Here is a 15,270-nt window from a genome sequence, read left to right on the forward strand (position 1 = left end):
GACATCCACAGAGGAGGGAGGGCCAATTCATGAGTGTTTTCCCAGGGCTTTGAGGTTTTTAGGTTGGATTAGAGGTCAGTGGGACTAGCTCTGTCCTGTCACCAGGGCCTGCAGTGGAGGCAGGCTGCCCCAAGGCTGCTGCAGAGCGCTGCGGGCTGCAGGAGGTGCGGTGCATTTCTGCAAGTCAGTCTGTGCTCTCACTCTGCATCTTCATTTATGAAACTAATCACACAATTACCTGCAGGCATGTGTTAAATATGACACTGGTCTCTGCAAAATAATGGGCCAATTGCAAACAATGAATAAAGAGAGGCAGCTCCATTTATAACTGCTGTTTCAACAGAGCTGTGTTGTAATCAAAGTGATCTGAGGGTGACTCATTAATTAATTGATGTTCTTTTTTATTATGTGCTATTGAGTTAATGAGTAATTTGTGCTAGATAACTCTCTGAACACACTGATTACGTGAGATATTTTCTGGGGCTTTCATATCAATGACATGCTGAATAGGTGGAAGATGGTATTTGCTTATGTATACTCATTATTAGCAGGTTCAGGATGAATATAAATCAGCAGAAGGGCATTTTAAAAGGTATTAGATACAAGCAGCTCTTACTTTAATGCTTTAAACAGATACTCTTCAGCTTTTAATGCCTTAAATAGTATTAAAATCACTTCCTTTATAATACTTCTATCACCCACAATTGGCAGCTTTTAAAAAGGTGCCTACACAAAGGATTTTTACTGGGAGCATGTTTGTGCTAATGGCCTATTACCTTGCACATATTGTATTTTGGTTTCCTTTTGCAAGATACTGAACAGTAAACAGGTTTGGTCTGCATCATTGGCCTGAAGTAGGAGGAATGTGTTAAGTGAATATGTAATTGGCTTTTTTTATCTAAAGTGGTATTTAAAGGAATAAAAACACTGTTCTTATATACAGTACACACTTTGCTTTGTGTAGTTTGACTTGTTAAAGCTTTTGCTTTATTGAAACCACAACATCTCCAATGCCATAGGAGTTTTTTATTCATTAAACAACAAATGGCTAAATTGATAATTTAGTCTGACAACAGCAGCACAGTGGAAGCTTTCAGAAAAATCAGCTAAATGTATAAAATTATACCCAGCAATCACTACAGACCTTCATTTTTGACAAGATTTGTTCTAGGTACAGATGACTGTAAACTACCTACTGCTGAGAAAATTATAAGAAGCTGCTGCATATTTCGTTGAAAAAAGCCTTTAAAGTACTTTAAAGTCTGTACAGTCGAAACCTTGCCACAGTTCCTGTTTGTTTCTTTTTCCCAGTCTCCCTCCTCACTGACCACTTTTCAATTTATCTTCCCCAAGTCATTTTATGTGTAGGCAATTAGGAACCTTTGAGGGATTGCTGGATGATTTTCCTTTTATTTACATTACATGAGCAAAAATTTGAACATTTTGGGAGGATAGGAAAGCATGAAGGTGTGCTTAAAAAAAAACCACCAAACAACCCAGAAAATATAAAACCACAATAATGAAATAGATCCACTTTTAGCCCTGGTCACTGTTTCTGCCAAATCCAGGCTGTCTTGATTCATCACCAGTTGTGGCAGACAACAGGCACAGCATGTTACAGTTGTCAGAGGAGCTTTTTACAGTTAAAACTCAAGGTTTGATAAAATGTATTTTTCCACATGGCTCAAAAACCAGCCATCCAAGAATGGCAGATTTAAAAAAAATCATCATTATTATTATTTTTGTCTGGCTAAACTTTGTGATGTATACAGATAGAGATAAAATGCCCTAAAGATGGGAGACACAGGTGGAAGCATTCCTGCCTGGCAAATCCACTGAGTAAGGGTCACTATCAGAGTGTTTTGCTGTATGCAAACATCTTGTTGACACACAGAGTGATGGAGAAGGGGAACCAAGGTGGATAACAGAAAAGCAACCCAAAGGAATGGTCTAGGTCTCTGTTAAAATGATCACTAAAGTGACCTGGCAGATAATGTCTCTCCAATATTGACTTATGATGATATACTTTATTGGGGTTATAAGTGTTTCCATTAAATATTTCAGCTCTCAGTCATTATTTTAACAGCCAGGCTAGATGGAAGTTTGAAATACAGGAAAATGTGTAATTGATCTTTGACCTACATCAAATCTAAATTTATTCTGTATCCTCTACACACAAATTTTAGATATGTATTTGAATAAGATAGATGAGCATAAAGTGCTCAAAGCGGTGCCATACCATTGTGCACTGCAAATATATCCATATTTCTTTATCCTTGCATCAGTTAGGATTGATAGAATGCTGGGACTATTTTTTTTTCCCCATAGCAGGACCACCTTCCTCTTCCATGCTTTGAGCCTATGCCACAAAACACACATATGAGCAAGATGGCATGTAGCAATAAGCCACTCTTCCCCCATTCCACTCTCTTCGTTTGCTCCATAAAGAGCTGAGCAGTGGCACTTTGTGGGAATGAGAGATTCCTTTAGCACTTGCAGCACTATTAGTGTGTAGTTGTCATCATCCCCAGCCAAGCCTTCCACAGGCTAAGCTGGTTTTGGTGCTCTCCTGCCTCAGATCTGTGGTTACCTCCTGTGAATGCTCTGCTCCTCCCGGGATGTCCTGGTGCTGCTTGTAACACTTGCATGGTCTCCTGGTTTTCTGAAGAGCCAAAAATGCTTTACAAGAGCACTGTATCCAATAGCCCCGCTTGACAGACGGGGACAACTGAGGCACAGAGAAGTTGAGTGACTTGTCCAAGCTTAGAGGGAGTCAAAGACAGAGTCAAGGACCCTTCTTTCCTATTCTCCAGCCTTATTTCTGAACCAGGGATTTCTACCCATTCTGCAGTCTACTGCTGGGAAGCAGAAGAGAGATCTTTCTGATTTCTAATGGAAAGACCCAAGAGAGGCTGGAGGAGAAAATTGAAATTGGGCTCAAAACAAGATAATATGATTCTTCCCTTTCTGTCCATCCTGACCTTCATGGAAAGGACAGCGTGTTTATTGCACTGAAGTAGATCTGTAAGAGCCTAATAGTACCTCTGACACCAACTGCTTCGTTATCCCAAAGACATTAAGGGACTGTGGAAGGGACTGGAAGTGACACTTGTGCTCAAGGTTAGGAAGGAAGATAGTCCACAAAAGAGGGCTAAATTTAATTTGAAAAACTATGTGGAGCTATTTCTTCTAATTAACAAGAACAGCCTCAGGAGTTGTTGCTTTTCTTACTGATCCTGTATGAGTCAAAGTCAAATTTTGTGAGCCATGCTTATTTTCAAAAGGGTTCACAGCCAGAAAAAAACCCACACTGTAACAACAGTCATTAAAACTAAATATCTAAGTCAAGCCACTGTGCAGTGTGCTCTTACCATACACTTAAGGAATTTCCCCACTGCATTACAAAGTTTCTTCTATCATCCCCAGCAAAAACACACTGAAACTGCAACAGGACAGGAAGAGCAGGGCAGGACAGCAGTCAGCTTGAGCAGAGACATGGGTTTGTACTCTAAATAAAAACAAGAGCTTAGCTTCATAACAACATAGGGTATAGTGGGTTTCTTAGATTGTTTTTTGTGTTGTTCTTAATACTGTTTTGTTGTTTGTTTGTTTGTTTTTAATACAGGTTGTTTTCCCAGTGAGCTAGATTACAGTGGCAAACAGACATGAATTAAATATGCATTTAACAACTTTTTAAACATTCATCCTGCTTTCCTTTGCCAAACACCTGTAAGCTCTGTCAGGGGCATGAGCACTTAGGGACATCCTGCTGATGCAATAGCTTCATGGCTTTAAAAACAGAGGTCCACCTCTCCTAGAAAACGAACTGATTGCCAACAGGAGCTGTCAGCAGTGATTCCACCTCTGTCAAAAGGATTTTAATTGCCAGTATTGATGGGACAAACCTGTAGGATGTTGGCATGGACAGCAAAGTACCTGTGCAGTTGAGTGTGGTAGCTCTCGCTTGCTATTGCAAAGTTTTGTCCCATCCACATCAGCATTTAAATTACCTTCAGCATTCACTGAGGTGGGTAATTAGCAACCAGTCACTCTCCCAGTGTCAGCTCAGGGTCATTTCTTTAATGTAAATAGACCCTCAGAGGGGGCTGTTTACAGTGCCTTCTACTTTCACTTTTTTCCAGGGTTTGTTGAGGACGCAGCCCCAGAAAACATGAGGGTTAAGCCCTGATTAAAACAAAAAAAAGTAAAAAAAATCCCAAAACCAATGAAAAAAAACAACAAAAAAAAGTAAAAAAAAAAGAAAAGAAAAGAAAAGAGAGAGAGGGAGATGAGAGAGAGAGAGACCTCTCAAATTTTAAGAATTTTTAAAAAAGTATATAAACAGAAACCTTCTCCCTTTCCTCCCCCCCCAAATTAATGATTTCAGAAAAATAACATATATATATTTATATATATATATATATATATATATATAATAAGATACCCAGAGGCACTGGTTTGCATTAGGGCTTAATTTCCAGCTAAATTAAAAATCAAATCCAGGCATTTGGAATGCCTAAGGGGCACAAAAGCAGCACCCAAAATCATTAACTTTTGCACCTTTTATAATATATCTCAAACCAGTCAGATTTGCTTTTCAAAATTTTGTAGTAAAATAAAAGTGCTCTTTGAGGAAAATCCATTCAATTAAACAACAGATGCTTAACCCCTGAAAAATAGAGGCTTATAAGAGAAGTGCTGATAGACCCTTAACCATAGCATCATTAGCAGCAGGTGCTGCTAGTTATTAGTTTCCTAAATAGTTTTAATGTAAACAGTATTCTTAAGCTCTAAGTGTAGCATAATGGTTGGGATTTGCTCTTTAATGCTTTTTACTAGAAAGATACAGCTCATTTAAAATAGCTGGTAGATACAGAAAGCATAAATATACAGTAAGTTTAGACACTGATTGTACTAAATGCAACAATACAAAGAAGCAAACAGGAACACAAATGGTAACACAATAAAACTGTATTACATTTGTGCTTCAAATATTACAATACATTATGTACAATAGTCCAAAATAAACATCTCATGCCAAATGACACAAAAAGAAACAAAAAACCCCAAACAAACCAAAAATCCCAAGAGCAAGCAAAAAGAATCCAGCTGTATATACAGTACCTTTTTAATTAACATTCAACTCTGAACTGGAGCAATTTTCACTACATACAGATGCAGTCCGCCTTTTATTTCACGCAACCATTCTGTCTCCCTATATCTATGCTATTCAGTAGGTTCCTGTGTCATTTCTTATATACATGTTGAGCAAAAAAGATAAAAGAACGTAGTGCTTTTTATTCTTAATGATGTGGCATCCGATCAGCGAACCTGGGGTGCATAACCTTCTTTCATTAAACCCTCCTCATAGTCTGTCTGGCACAGAATCATGTTGTTCTTCAGGAAAAATTTGTCTCCAACACAAAATCTGAAATTAAAAATAATAAAGAGAAAAGAAAAGAAGGAGATAGGTTTAGGATCAATGATGTGACATGGTCATACAGGTGAGGGTCGTAGAGCAAGTGTTGGCTGGACAGTGTCCGCAGACAAGTGTGCGCGTGGGACAACCCAGCAGAGGTGCCACAATTAATCCTGTGCTTTCAACAAAATCTAGCGCATTCAGGCACTTCTGCTTCCCCAGCCAAAGACCTCATTCAAAGCCCACCGTGGGCTGTGGGAGGCCTGGATCAGGTCACCGGCACACAGATAAAAACCCAGTAAATATCCCAGGCTGCTGAGCTGAGTGAAATGTCCTGCTTTTGTGCAAACCAGAAGGAAGACAAGGTGATTGCGTGCAGTGGAAAGCTTGTCTGAGATATGTTATAATTGTCTTGTGTGCCAGTAAGAATTTCTTGTCGTGTTCCAGTTGGATATTTCACTAGATTTGATTTAAGATGATGATTCGGGGAACTGTTTCTAGCACACACACAGCTTTACAAATACTGTGGTGCAAACTAGACACACACAGGCTTGCAGAGAAACCTCTTTTCTTTTTTTCCTGTAGGACTTGATTACAAATTTAGTTACTCAGCTAACTACTCTCTCTCGTGGTATCAGCATACCTACCTTGTTATACCATTACGTGCATCGGAATCATCTGATTGCTGCAAAACGCTACTGAGAGATTTCATTTGCTTTTCTCTGATGAGTAGGACAATCACATAATATTAATGCTCCTGGCTGGCTGACTTCAAACTTCGAGTAAAGTAGGATTTCCCAGCTAAAAAATACGCTTGAATTTAAGAAGGCTCTTCCCTGACACACCCCTCAACCCTTTCCCTTGACAAAGCCAATCTTCTTGAAGATAGTTAGGGAGAAGTGAATGGGGCCAATGCAGAAAAAAAGTTTCCCTAGTGACTGCCTTGGCAGGGTTACATGCCTTTGTTTGTAGTGAACTCTCCAGCTATGAAATATACTGGGAGGCACTGCTTGCCTTACTCCAATTAAAATGAAAGAAAGTAACCTAAATGAACCCCTTAACACTGATGTGAATAAATGAAACCAGTTTCTACCAGCTAATTATGGATCTCAGTACATAAAGTATTGTTTAATGTGTAACGGATTATAATGTCCTTTTTTTATATAATTTCCAAATGGTGACATCTTGGACACAATTAGGGTCAGATATAAATGCTTGTGTTGTTTACGGTAGATTTAACAGCAGAGTAGCTATGGGAATAGCTGTATATGTATTTAATTGTAACAATTTAACCTTCAAATACTGGTGCCTGCTGTAGTTGACCCAGTAAAACTCCATAAATGACACAGGTTGACCCACCTGACCCCTGACAGTGGCCTGTCTTTATCAGATAGTCAATTTCTAATAATGTTCAAGCAGAAATCTTGGTGAATTGTCACAGATTAAATTGTGTATGGAGAGCAGTCCTTTAATGTTTTGTGAAGTTGGAGGTTTAAATGAGTAGCAGTTGGACTGATTTACATTTGTGAAGATTGGAATGCTAGACAAACAGTGAACCCATTTATTTTCCAACTGGGTAGCTTTGGAAATTTATCCTTATGCTAGCTAAATAGATAGAGGGAAAATAGTGTAATAAAAAAGTGGATTGAAAAGAATTAGCTCTGCTCTTAAAGGAAAATTGGTTTGCTTATTTGTGGACTTTTTTTTTCTGTGGGATTACTGCCTGCTGCTGATGATGATTGAAAATAGAGATTATGCAAGGATCCCGAAATCTTTAAGTTATTTATGGTCTACACTCTTTTACAGAACTTAGAGGTTGCTATTATTCTTCCCACCCCAATCCTGGCATACTAGGCTACTAACAACACAAAATGATTTTGAGTAGCTATGTTGAAATGTAGAATTTGTGCATAAAAGTTGTTCTTTGGTGGTTTTTTTCTAGCTTCCATCTTTTGTATTTTTGTCCATTGACAGCAACGCTGAGAAAAATTCTTTTGCGCACCTTACAAGATTAGGTAAAGGAGTCTTGACTAGTGCCAACATGTAAAATTTGCTTTTCCCAAAGAAGTCACATTTAAAATCAACAAACAACAAACAAAACCCCCCCGAACCCAGTGCACCAGTGGGAGACAAAACCACCTTTGCACCCATCAGAAAGAACTAAGTCTGAACTGAGAACATTATTCAGCTGTGTATTCCTTTTGTTCCAGGGTAAGACAGACCTTAGCAAACTAATTTGTTTAAAGTATTTAGTAAATGAAGAATACACTGCTGAAGTGCAATTGGCTTGCATGGCAATACATAACACGTGTGACTTCTTGCAATATTGCTTGCATCAAAATCCTGGCTGAAGGATTTTGTTTCTCAGCCCTCAGAGGAGTGACACAGTTTCAATTAAACTGCGCCAGCTACATGGGAGTGTCAGGATGCCTTTCCCAATAAAAAGTGTCAATGCCTTTTGTTTTGCAGGTGTTGAGCCAGAAGTGCTCTACCTATGTCTACGTGGCATGTGGCATGTGACAGCTTTATGCATGAGTGGCTTTAAACATACACAGTTCCACAGATCACTTACGTTCCAAGCGTGCAGCTGTCTCGTGGAGAGGCTGCCAGTGGTCTGTCTAGACATGCTTGGCTGTGTGATAACCTGTGGGGTGGGGGTGTGTCTGCATGGGAACACATCCTCTGGATGGTCCTCTGTGCCTTGGGGGAAACCTGTTGCTTGTGATACTGTGGGTTGAAATTCTTCACACTCTTTTCGCATTGTGCAAGCTCGGTGACAAGTATATTTGGCAAAGGCTGATGGTGAGGCTTGTGTGGGACCCTGGGTATTAAATATGTGAATTGTGTGCTCATTAGGTGACAAAGTGGTAAACACCAGCTGAAAAACCTCTAATCCTGGCATGCTGGCTCCCAGGTACAATGAGACAGGGCAAGTAAGCAGATGAAGTAGGATGAATTCTGGCCATTCACACTTTCAACCTTATTTGACTCGCAAAAGCAGATTTAGCCTCTTCTGAAGTGAAAGAGCTATATCTGTAACTAATTCAGATTGGGTTTGCACACTGCAAGATTTAAACCTGGCTCAGCTTTAAAATGGGAGGGTAAATTGAAGCCTAGCCTCCCACTAAGGTTGGGGTTTTTTTACGGAATTGGCATAGGATGTAAATCAGGGCACCATTTGGGCACATATATTAAATGGAGTGGAGGAGCATATTAAGATGCCACTGTGTTAGGAGTATATAATTAGGCAAGATTATTACTCTTCTAGCAGGCAGATGGTAGTCTTCAGCCTTCCCTAAAACCCTCACCCAATTTTTTTAATAGGCATGCAAGATGAACAGGAAAGAATATACAATAGGCTGCATTAACATGCCAGATTGGACTTAGCACCATAAATTGATAATAGTACTTTTGACACGACTGTGACATTAGTAGAATGACCATTATAATTAACCTACATCCTAGAACTCCTGTCATATTTCACAATGGCAAAAGGAAGCCCATTTATATTACAAAATGACCTCTGTTATCACCTTGTTTGGAAGGGGAAGGTGTGCCTAGACTAACCACAAGAAGTATAAAACTTCCATTTTGAGAAGCAGTCCTTTCATTATTCAGAACAGACATTTAAGGAGATCTCACTGCTGTCTGTCATCTTTTCTGATGCACAGGACATGTGTCAAGGTACTGAAGACTTCTTAAGAAAGCAGGAGAAATATTGCTGGGGACGAAGATGGCTGTGTGTGTGCCTCCTCTGGTAAGGTTAGATCTTTGTCACTGTAGAAAGAGACAAAATCTGGAAGCATTTGGTTGATTTCCTGAGGATTAGGACAGCTCAGACTTACCACGCCCACATCCTTCCCCTCTGCTTTTTGCAGTCAGTGATGTAACTTGGGCTCTGCTTTTCCCCTTCCCTCTCCTTTTAAATGCTGAGCTTCCAGTACAACTCACATTAACGTTAATCTCTGTGCATCACCAAGAGAACAAAGCCACTCTTTTACATCACAGTTCATCAGCCCACACCTGTGGTTTATTAATTCTGGGGTTCTGTCAAGATGTCCATTTCAAAGGCTGGAAAGTGGGAGCTGTGCCTGAGTTTGCGCATTTTCACCAGTACCTTGCAGAATACATAGGCACAGAATCCCAGTTCAACTTGAAATGGCAAACCTCAACTTGCTGTGCCTTTCATGTACTATTTTATAAAAAGCAGGTATGGACAATATGTTAATTTGTATTCTAAATTTTGAGACATCCAATGAAAATAAGCAGCACTCAGGCCGTCAGAATTAATAAAATGCCCACTCACGCAAAAATCTGATATTGGTGTTTGAAATAAGGATGTCCCTGGCATTGCATTCCCTCTCCCCTGCTTGACAGAGAACAAAGGCAGCATTGTGTGGGCATTTTACAGTTTATACTGGAGGTAAGTGTTTACAACTACATCAGGACAGCAATTTCAGTGAGTGTGTAACCATTTTCAGTCCAGTTTCTATTAAAATAAAGGCTTTCAGATAGAAGGGAAGAACAGCTGATTTAAACACCTCTCAGTGGTAGCAGATGGGGGTTTTAAGCCATACTCTGAGCTGACTTCCAACGGCAGGGAGAAAATATCACAGAAGCAGGGAACAAGCTGCTAAAGATGCCGACAGAGAGTGAGAGGAAGGACACATAAACTCTGGGAAGTGGGAAAGCCGAAGGCAGACTGACATCATTGCTGTAGTCAAAAGTGTCAAGCACAGATACAGCTGAGCCCACTTGCAAGATTTTCCACTCCATTTTCTTAGTCACACACATGCAACCTGACAAAGTGTGAAAGGCAGTGTCTGTTTACAAGTTTATTTTTCCAGTGGTTTCCTTCCCCCCCCCTTTAAATTTTCTGCAGAAATTAAGTATATAGAGGTTACTGTCAGTGTGAGGTGAAGGGCTTCTGAAGAGAAGTTAAATATGTTTACAGAGAAGAAAGGGGAACACTCACACCATTAAGATGACTGTCACTAAGCTCTGCAGGTACTTAGGCGATGGAAAAACTTCAAATTAGGAGTAAGCTGGACAGAGACATGAGAGATAAGAGGATGCTAAAACCTTTAGGCTAGGAGCAGAGCTTAATATTCACCAAATTGCTACAGCTTTAAGCATCAGTATCAAGAAAAACGTGGGGAAAATATCTCAAAAACTGGCTAGCTGGAGCAATTAGATCCTAGAGCTGAATAGCTTTATGAAAGGGAAAATAGGAGACAGTGCCTATTTGACACCAGGGGACCAGGCTTAGTGGCTCAGGAGCTCTCTTTCAGGCCTATGCCTACAGTCTGTCTTCCTGGAATCCAATATGTGAGACAATGCCTTTTTCTCCTCACTCTGAAAAAGTCACATTCAGGAGGCCAAGAAAGGGACAGGCATGTTATGAGTCAATTCAGAGCTGGAGTTCATGGCCCAAACAAAAGTCCCCTTAAGTGAAGGGAGCCTAATTACCATCCACACCGAGACTTGCACTGGATGGTGAGTTGTAGATACTCAAAAATAATAAAGCAAACAGTGGAGTTGTCCATAAAAGCAGAAAAATCACTGAATCTTCACAAAGAGCACTAGGTAAAAATGGGCAGGCATCTCTCTGGGCCAGGATCAATCATTTAAAGGGTAGGAATGTGAAGGTCATGCAATAGCAAGACTGAAGAACGGGCTGCCCGAAGGATCAGTGAGATGTGTGTTAATATAAATATTACTTAGCTTGAAAAGCAGAAGGGGCTGGAAGAAACAACCAGGCACAGAACATAAAAAAAAAAAAAGTCAGTGTTGGCAAAGACAAAGTAGAGCAGTCTGAAGAAAACAGTTCCATGAACTGTACTCATGAACATTGCATGCATTCTGAGAGGAAAAAACCTAAATGGTAGATGATAGCTGAAAATGAAGTGAGGAATCAAACAGAGAGCAATACATGCTCTGCAGATCTACTGTAGAGAATGACCCAAAGGTTTTAAAATTTAATGGGGAAAGATGATATGAAATTGGGGAATAAGGCTAAACAGGTCTTGCAATAGCTGGTGAGCCTTGATAAACCCACTGCTGATTTTTGGATATTGTTGATGTGTTTGTGAATAAAAATATTCTCTTCAATAAAGAAATAAATTCCATATTGGTGGAATTAGTGGCTGGAGTGAAAGGAAAGAGCAAACCTAAAACCCCTGAATAACATTATTTTGTATACAAAGGGGCAGCAGAAACTTAATGAACTGCTGTCTTATAAACACATCCTCACTCAGAATCTGCTGTGTGGTTTTGATTACCTTGAGCAGAGGAAGAAAAAAGGATCCTAAAGGACAACAGAAATTATTAATGACATGGTGACTGACAAGATTTTTCTGTTTAAAAGAAAAGAGGAGAAGGTTTCATAGTAGATCTGAAAACCCCAAAGCTGGGACGGGTCAGGTGTCTAGCAATGTGGGGGTTTACTGTTAGACAAGTAACAAAAAACAAAAGATTCGAAGCTATTAATGAGAAAATATAGTCAGTGGGATGGTTTGCCATAGGAACCACAGAAGAGCTATGCTGGAACATCCATAAAATAGGATTTTTTTGTAAATAAACGAAAATTAATTCTTCAGAGGGCCACTAGTCCTAAATTGTGAGGAAGAAAGGTACCCTACAGGCAAGTCTGCTTTATTAGGCTCCATGAGAGCTATTGCAATAGAATCAGGATTAGGGTCACTTTTGAGAATTTCTGAAATTCTTCGAAACTCCTGGAACCACTCCCTGTTTTCACGAGATGAACTAGACTCTATTTCAGGTAAATTCATTCTTTTGTTCTCAGTCTAAGACACCTGTAAGACTATTTCAGCAACTCTTTGCCCAAAATACATGCAAAGTAAAAATCAAATAAAAGATTAGATTGAAGGCTCGGGAATAACGAGGCTGAGAATTATTAAATAACCCAGTTAAGCTCCATTTCAGAAGCATCTAACAGCACTTTTCCGGGGGGATCAGTGGCCCCAGGGACACTACGACGTGTGTTAGCTGCGAAGTGAAATTGTACATTATTTCACAGTTGTAATGGTAAAAGAGGAATATTAAAAATATTCATAACAGCTGTGCTTTTTTTTTGGCAGGGGGGTGGGGGGAAGAAAAAGAAAGTTCCCTTCCTCAGACCCAAGAGTGTTAACTATGATGAAAATCTTTTGCACTCCGGTTAACAAACATTGTCTGCTTTGCTTGACTGATGAAGATTAGCTGACTTCTTACATTAAAGAAGTTTGTCTTGTATGGGCTGAAGTGACAAGACAATAACTAAGTGCTAATTGTGCATAACCAACACTAAAGATATGCAGCCCCATTATGGCATGTAATAAATGAAGCGAATAACAGAAATATATTAGGCGCTTTAATAATGATACCAGGACGGTGGTTTGGAAAAAAACAGGATGTGAAGGGTTTGGGAAACGAAACCTAGGACACTGTGTGTGTCTCTTAAATGGGTACTGTGGGAGCCTCTGCCTGCCTTGCTCAGAATACAGCTTCTCAGTTCTGTGGCAAGACAAAATTGATATAGGACTTTAAATAGCATTAGAACCTATAATTACTTTGCATTATTATATAGTTTAAGCAGTGGTTATTACTTGCCTGGTATTTTAATTTCCCATGTAACATGATGAAAAAGGTCAATTTGGCTTTTTTTAAAGAGCGTAATTGTAGTGTGCTACACTTATTAGCAGCTGTACATTTTATGGTTCTTTAGGGATGTTTGATTTTTAAATGACTACAGTGCTAAAAAATAATACTCTGTAGGACAAGGTGAGTTAGGAAAGCTTATTTAGAGCTGTGTCTAGCTTTGTTGTGTCAGGCTATTATCTTCCTAATTTTTCATTGCTTCCCTAAAAATGTACATCTTGCGTTTCATCCCAACTGAAGAAATTAAAAAAAATATGAATGCTATAAGCCGCTAAATAGGATCACGTAATAACTGAAAAATAACTGAAAATAATAGGGACATCAAGGAGTGGACATAATTGGCTCTCTCACTTCCCAGACCTCATGGAAGTCAGTGGCAAAGCTGCTATCAGCTCTGGTGGAGTCAGAAATGGGGCTCTCGGTGAAATCTCTGATGGGATTCAGCCACCACTCTGAATATAGCTGGTATAAACTTGGCTCTATTCACCTCTGAAATAATCAGTTACTACAATTGTACCATTTTGGACATTTGTTCTCCAACTGTGCCATATAGATGATGCTTCAGATTCAGGTTTGGATCCTTGGTATTTTTATAACCTACGGTTTGGATATGGAAATAAAAACAGGACTGTAAGAGCTTCAATGCTGCTGCAGAGGAAATGGTGGGAACAACATCTTTTAAATTTAAATGATTACAGTTCTGGCAACAGGAAGAAACAATGTGTACTTTAAAAGAAATACATGTGATAAAAATGAAGAATTAAAGTGAAATTAATGCAATAATGACAAATGGTACTGCTTTGCTCTTCTGCAGAAAAGGATCTCAAAGACCTTTATAAATATTAATTAATTAAACCTGACAGACAGCCTTTTGAAGGAGAGGAAGTAACATTATTCTTTTTTATTGATGCGGGATTTGAGGCACAAAAAGTTTTCTAGCCAAGGTCATGAAAGATGTTCTGTATCAGTCCCAGGAAAAGTATCCAGGTCTTACTCTCTGCCTTGGGGTTCTGCTACTGGTAAATGTTTCCTCTTTGGAATGTACGCCCGCGTCAGTGCCGAGCTAGCACTTAGCTTATGGAACAGACCCAAGAAATTCTCTTACCTCTGATTACAAAGCTGACATGCAAAACAGTCCAGGTGATAAACATTGTCCTTTGCTCTCATCACCATCTCAAAAGCAGGTATGAGCTTACTGCAGGCAGCACAGTTTCCTGTAACGCCAAATAACCTGGAGATACAGAAAGAAATATATTCCTGATTCACTTTTTTTCTTTTTTTAATTTATTATTTTTTTTCCCCCACAGTCTTGTCTTTGACTGACTTCCCAACACACCTCCTTTTGGAAAGGTTGGCCTTTGGTGGTTCAACTCTGCCCAATTACAGCACAAAAACACAGCCTTGCTGAAGAGATCTTTATGACAGACTAATATTGCACCCATTGTGATGTTATTATTTTTTTCTGCAGGTTATACTGACCTTTCTTGATAAAAGAAACATCTTGTTGAACTAAACAAAGAAATAGTAAACACATTAGGGACGTTACATAACTGTGCAGACAGAGGTCAAGCTGTTTGCGTAAGTGGGAAGAGTCTTAGATCCTGCCATGCAGGAGAGAGCCACATAACCTTGGCTTTTGGTGCTACTTACTATTAAAACACACTTTAGCTAGAAAAGAAATAACACTTGAAAAAGCCAACATTCTTTGCATTTTTGACATCTAGTGCTAAAAGCTTTACCACTATTATTAAAAGAACACTTTATGAACAAGTCATTTAAATCGTCAGAAAGCATTAGTGGTTCATGCACCTTACAACCCTATACCATAGTTATTGCTATGATTATGTTATTCAGGTAGCACATTAAAGTAAATGAGGCTGTAAACTATATATAGTCACATCAGGAGCAGAAGTATAAAATACTGTAAGAACAATACTGAAATGCTGGTTTTGCCAGACATCTATATAATTTTCTTTTTAAATTCCCTTTGCTAAAGATTTTTCAACACTTTTCAAGTGGGTGTATTACACACACAAAAAAACCAACACACCAAAAAAAAAAACCCAACCAACATACATACACATCCTTTTGTGACACAGAAGGATTATAATGAACAAGAAAAAATACATTAGCTCTACGTGGCAGCAATCTTTGAAACTAAGTTTATTTAAACTACTTAATAGTTGTGATGG

The 15,270-nt window shown here is 39.1% G+C and overlaps 1 protein-coding gene across 3 annotated transcripts in view; it reads right to left on the bottom strand.

Moving 5' to 3' along the window:
- Positions 1 to 4,795: 4,795 nt before the first annotated feature.
- Positions 4,796 to 15,270, bottom strand: part of LMO3 (LIM domain only 3) — a 56,454-nt gene continuing 45,979 nt past the window's right edge. For all 3 annotated transcript variants that reach the window (XM_048301828.1, XM_048301827.1, XM_048301826.1), the window contains 2 exons: positions 14,184 to 14,309; positions 4,796 to 5,428 (listed from right to left, as the gene is read on the bottom strand). In XM_048301828.1, coding sequence (XP_048157785.1) covers positions 5,323 to 5,428; positions 14,184 to 14,309 — 232 coding nt within the window. In that variant the 3' untranslated portion in view covers positions 4,796 to 5,322. The remainder of the gene's footprint in view (positions 5,429 to 14,183; positions 14,310 to 15,270) is intronic.

Source organism: Corvus hawaiiensis, chromosome 4, assembly GCF_020740725.1.
Source record: "Corvus hawaiiensis isolate bCorHaw1 chromosome 4, bCorHaw1.pri.cur, whole genome shotgun sequence".
NCBI classification, from domain to species: Eukaryota; Metazoa; Chordata; class Aves; order Passeriformes; family Corvidae; genus Corvus; species Corvus hawaiiensis.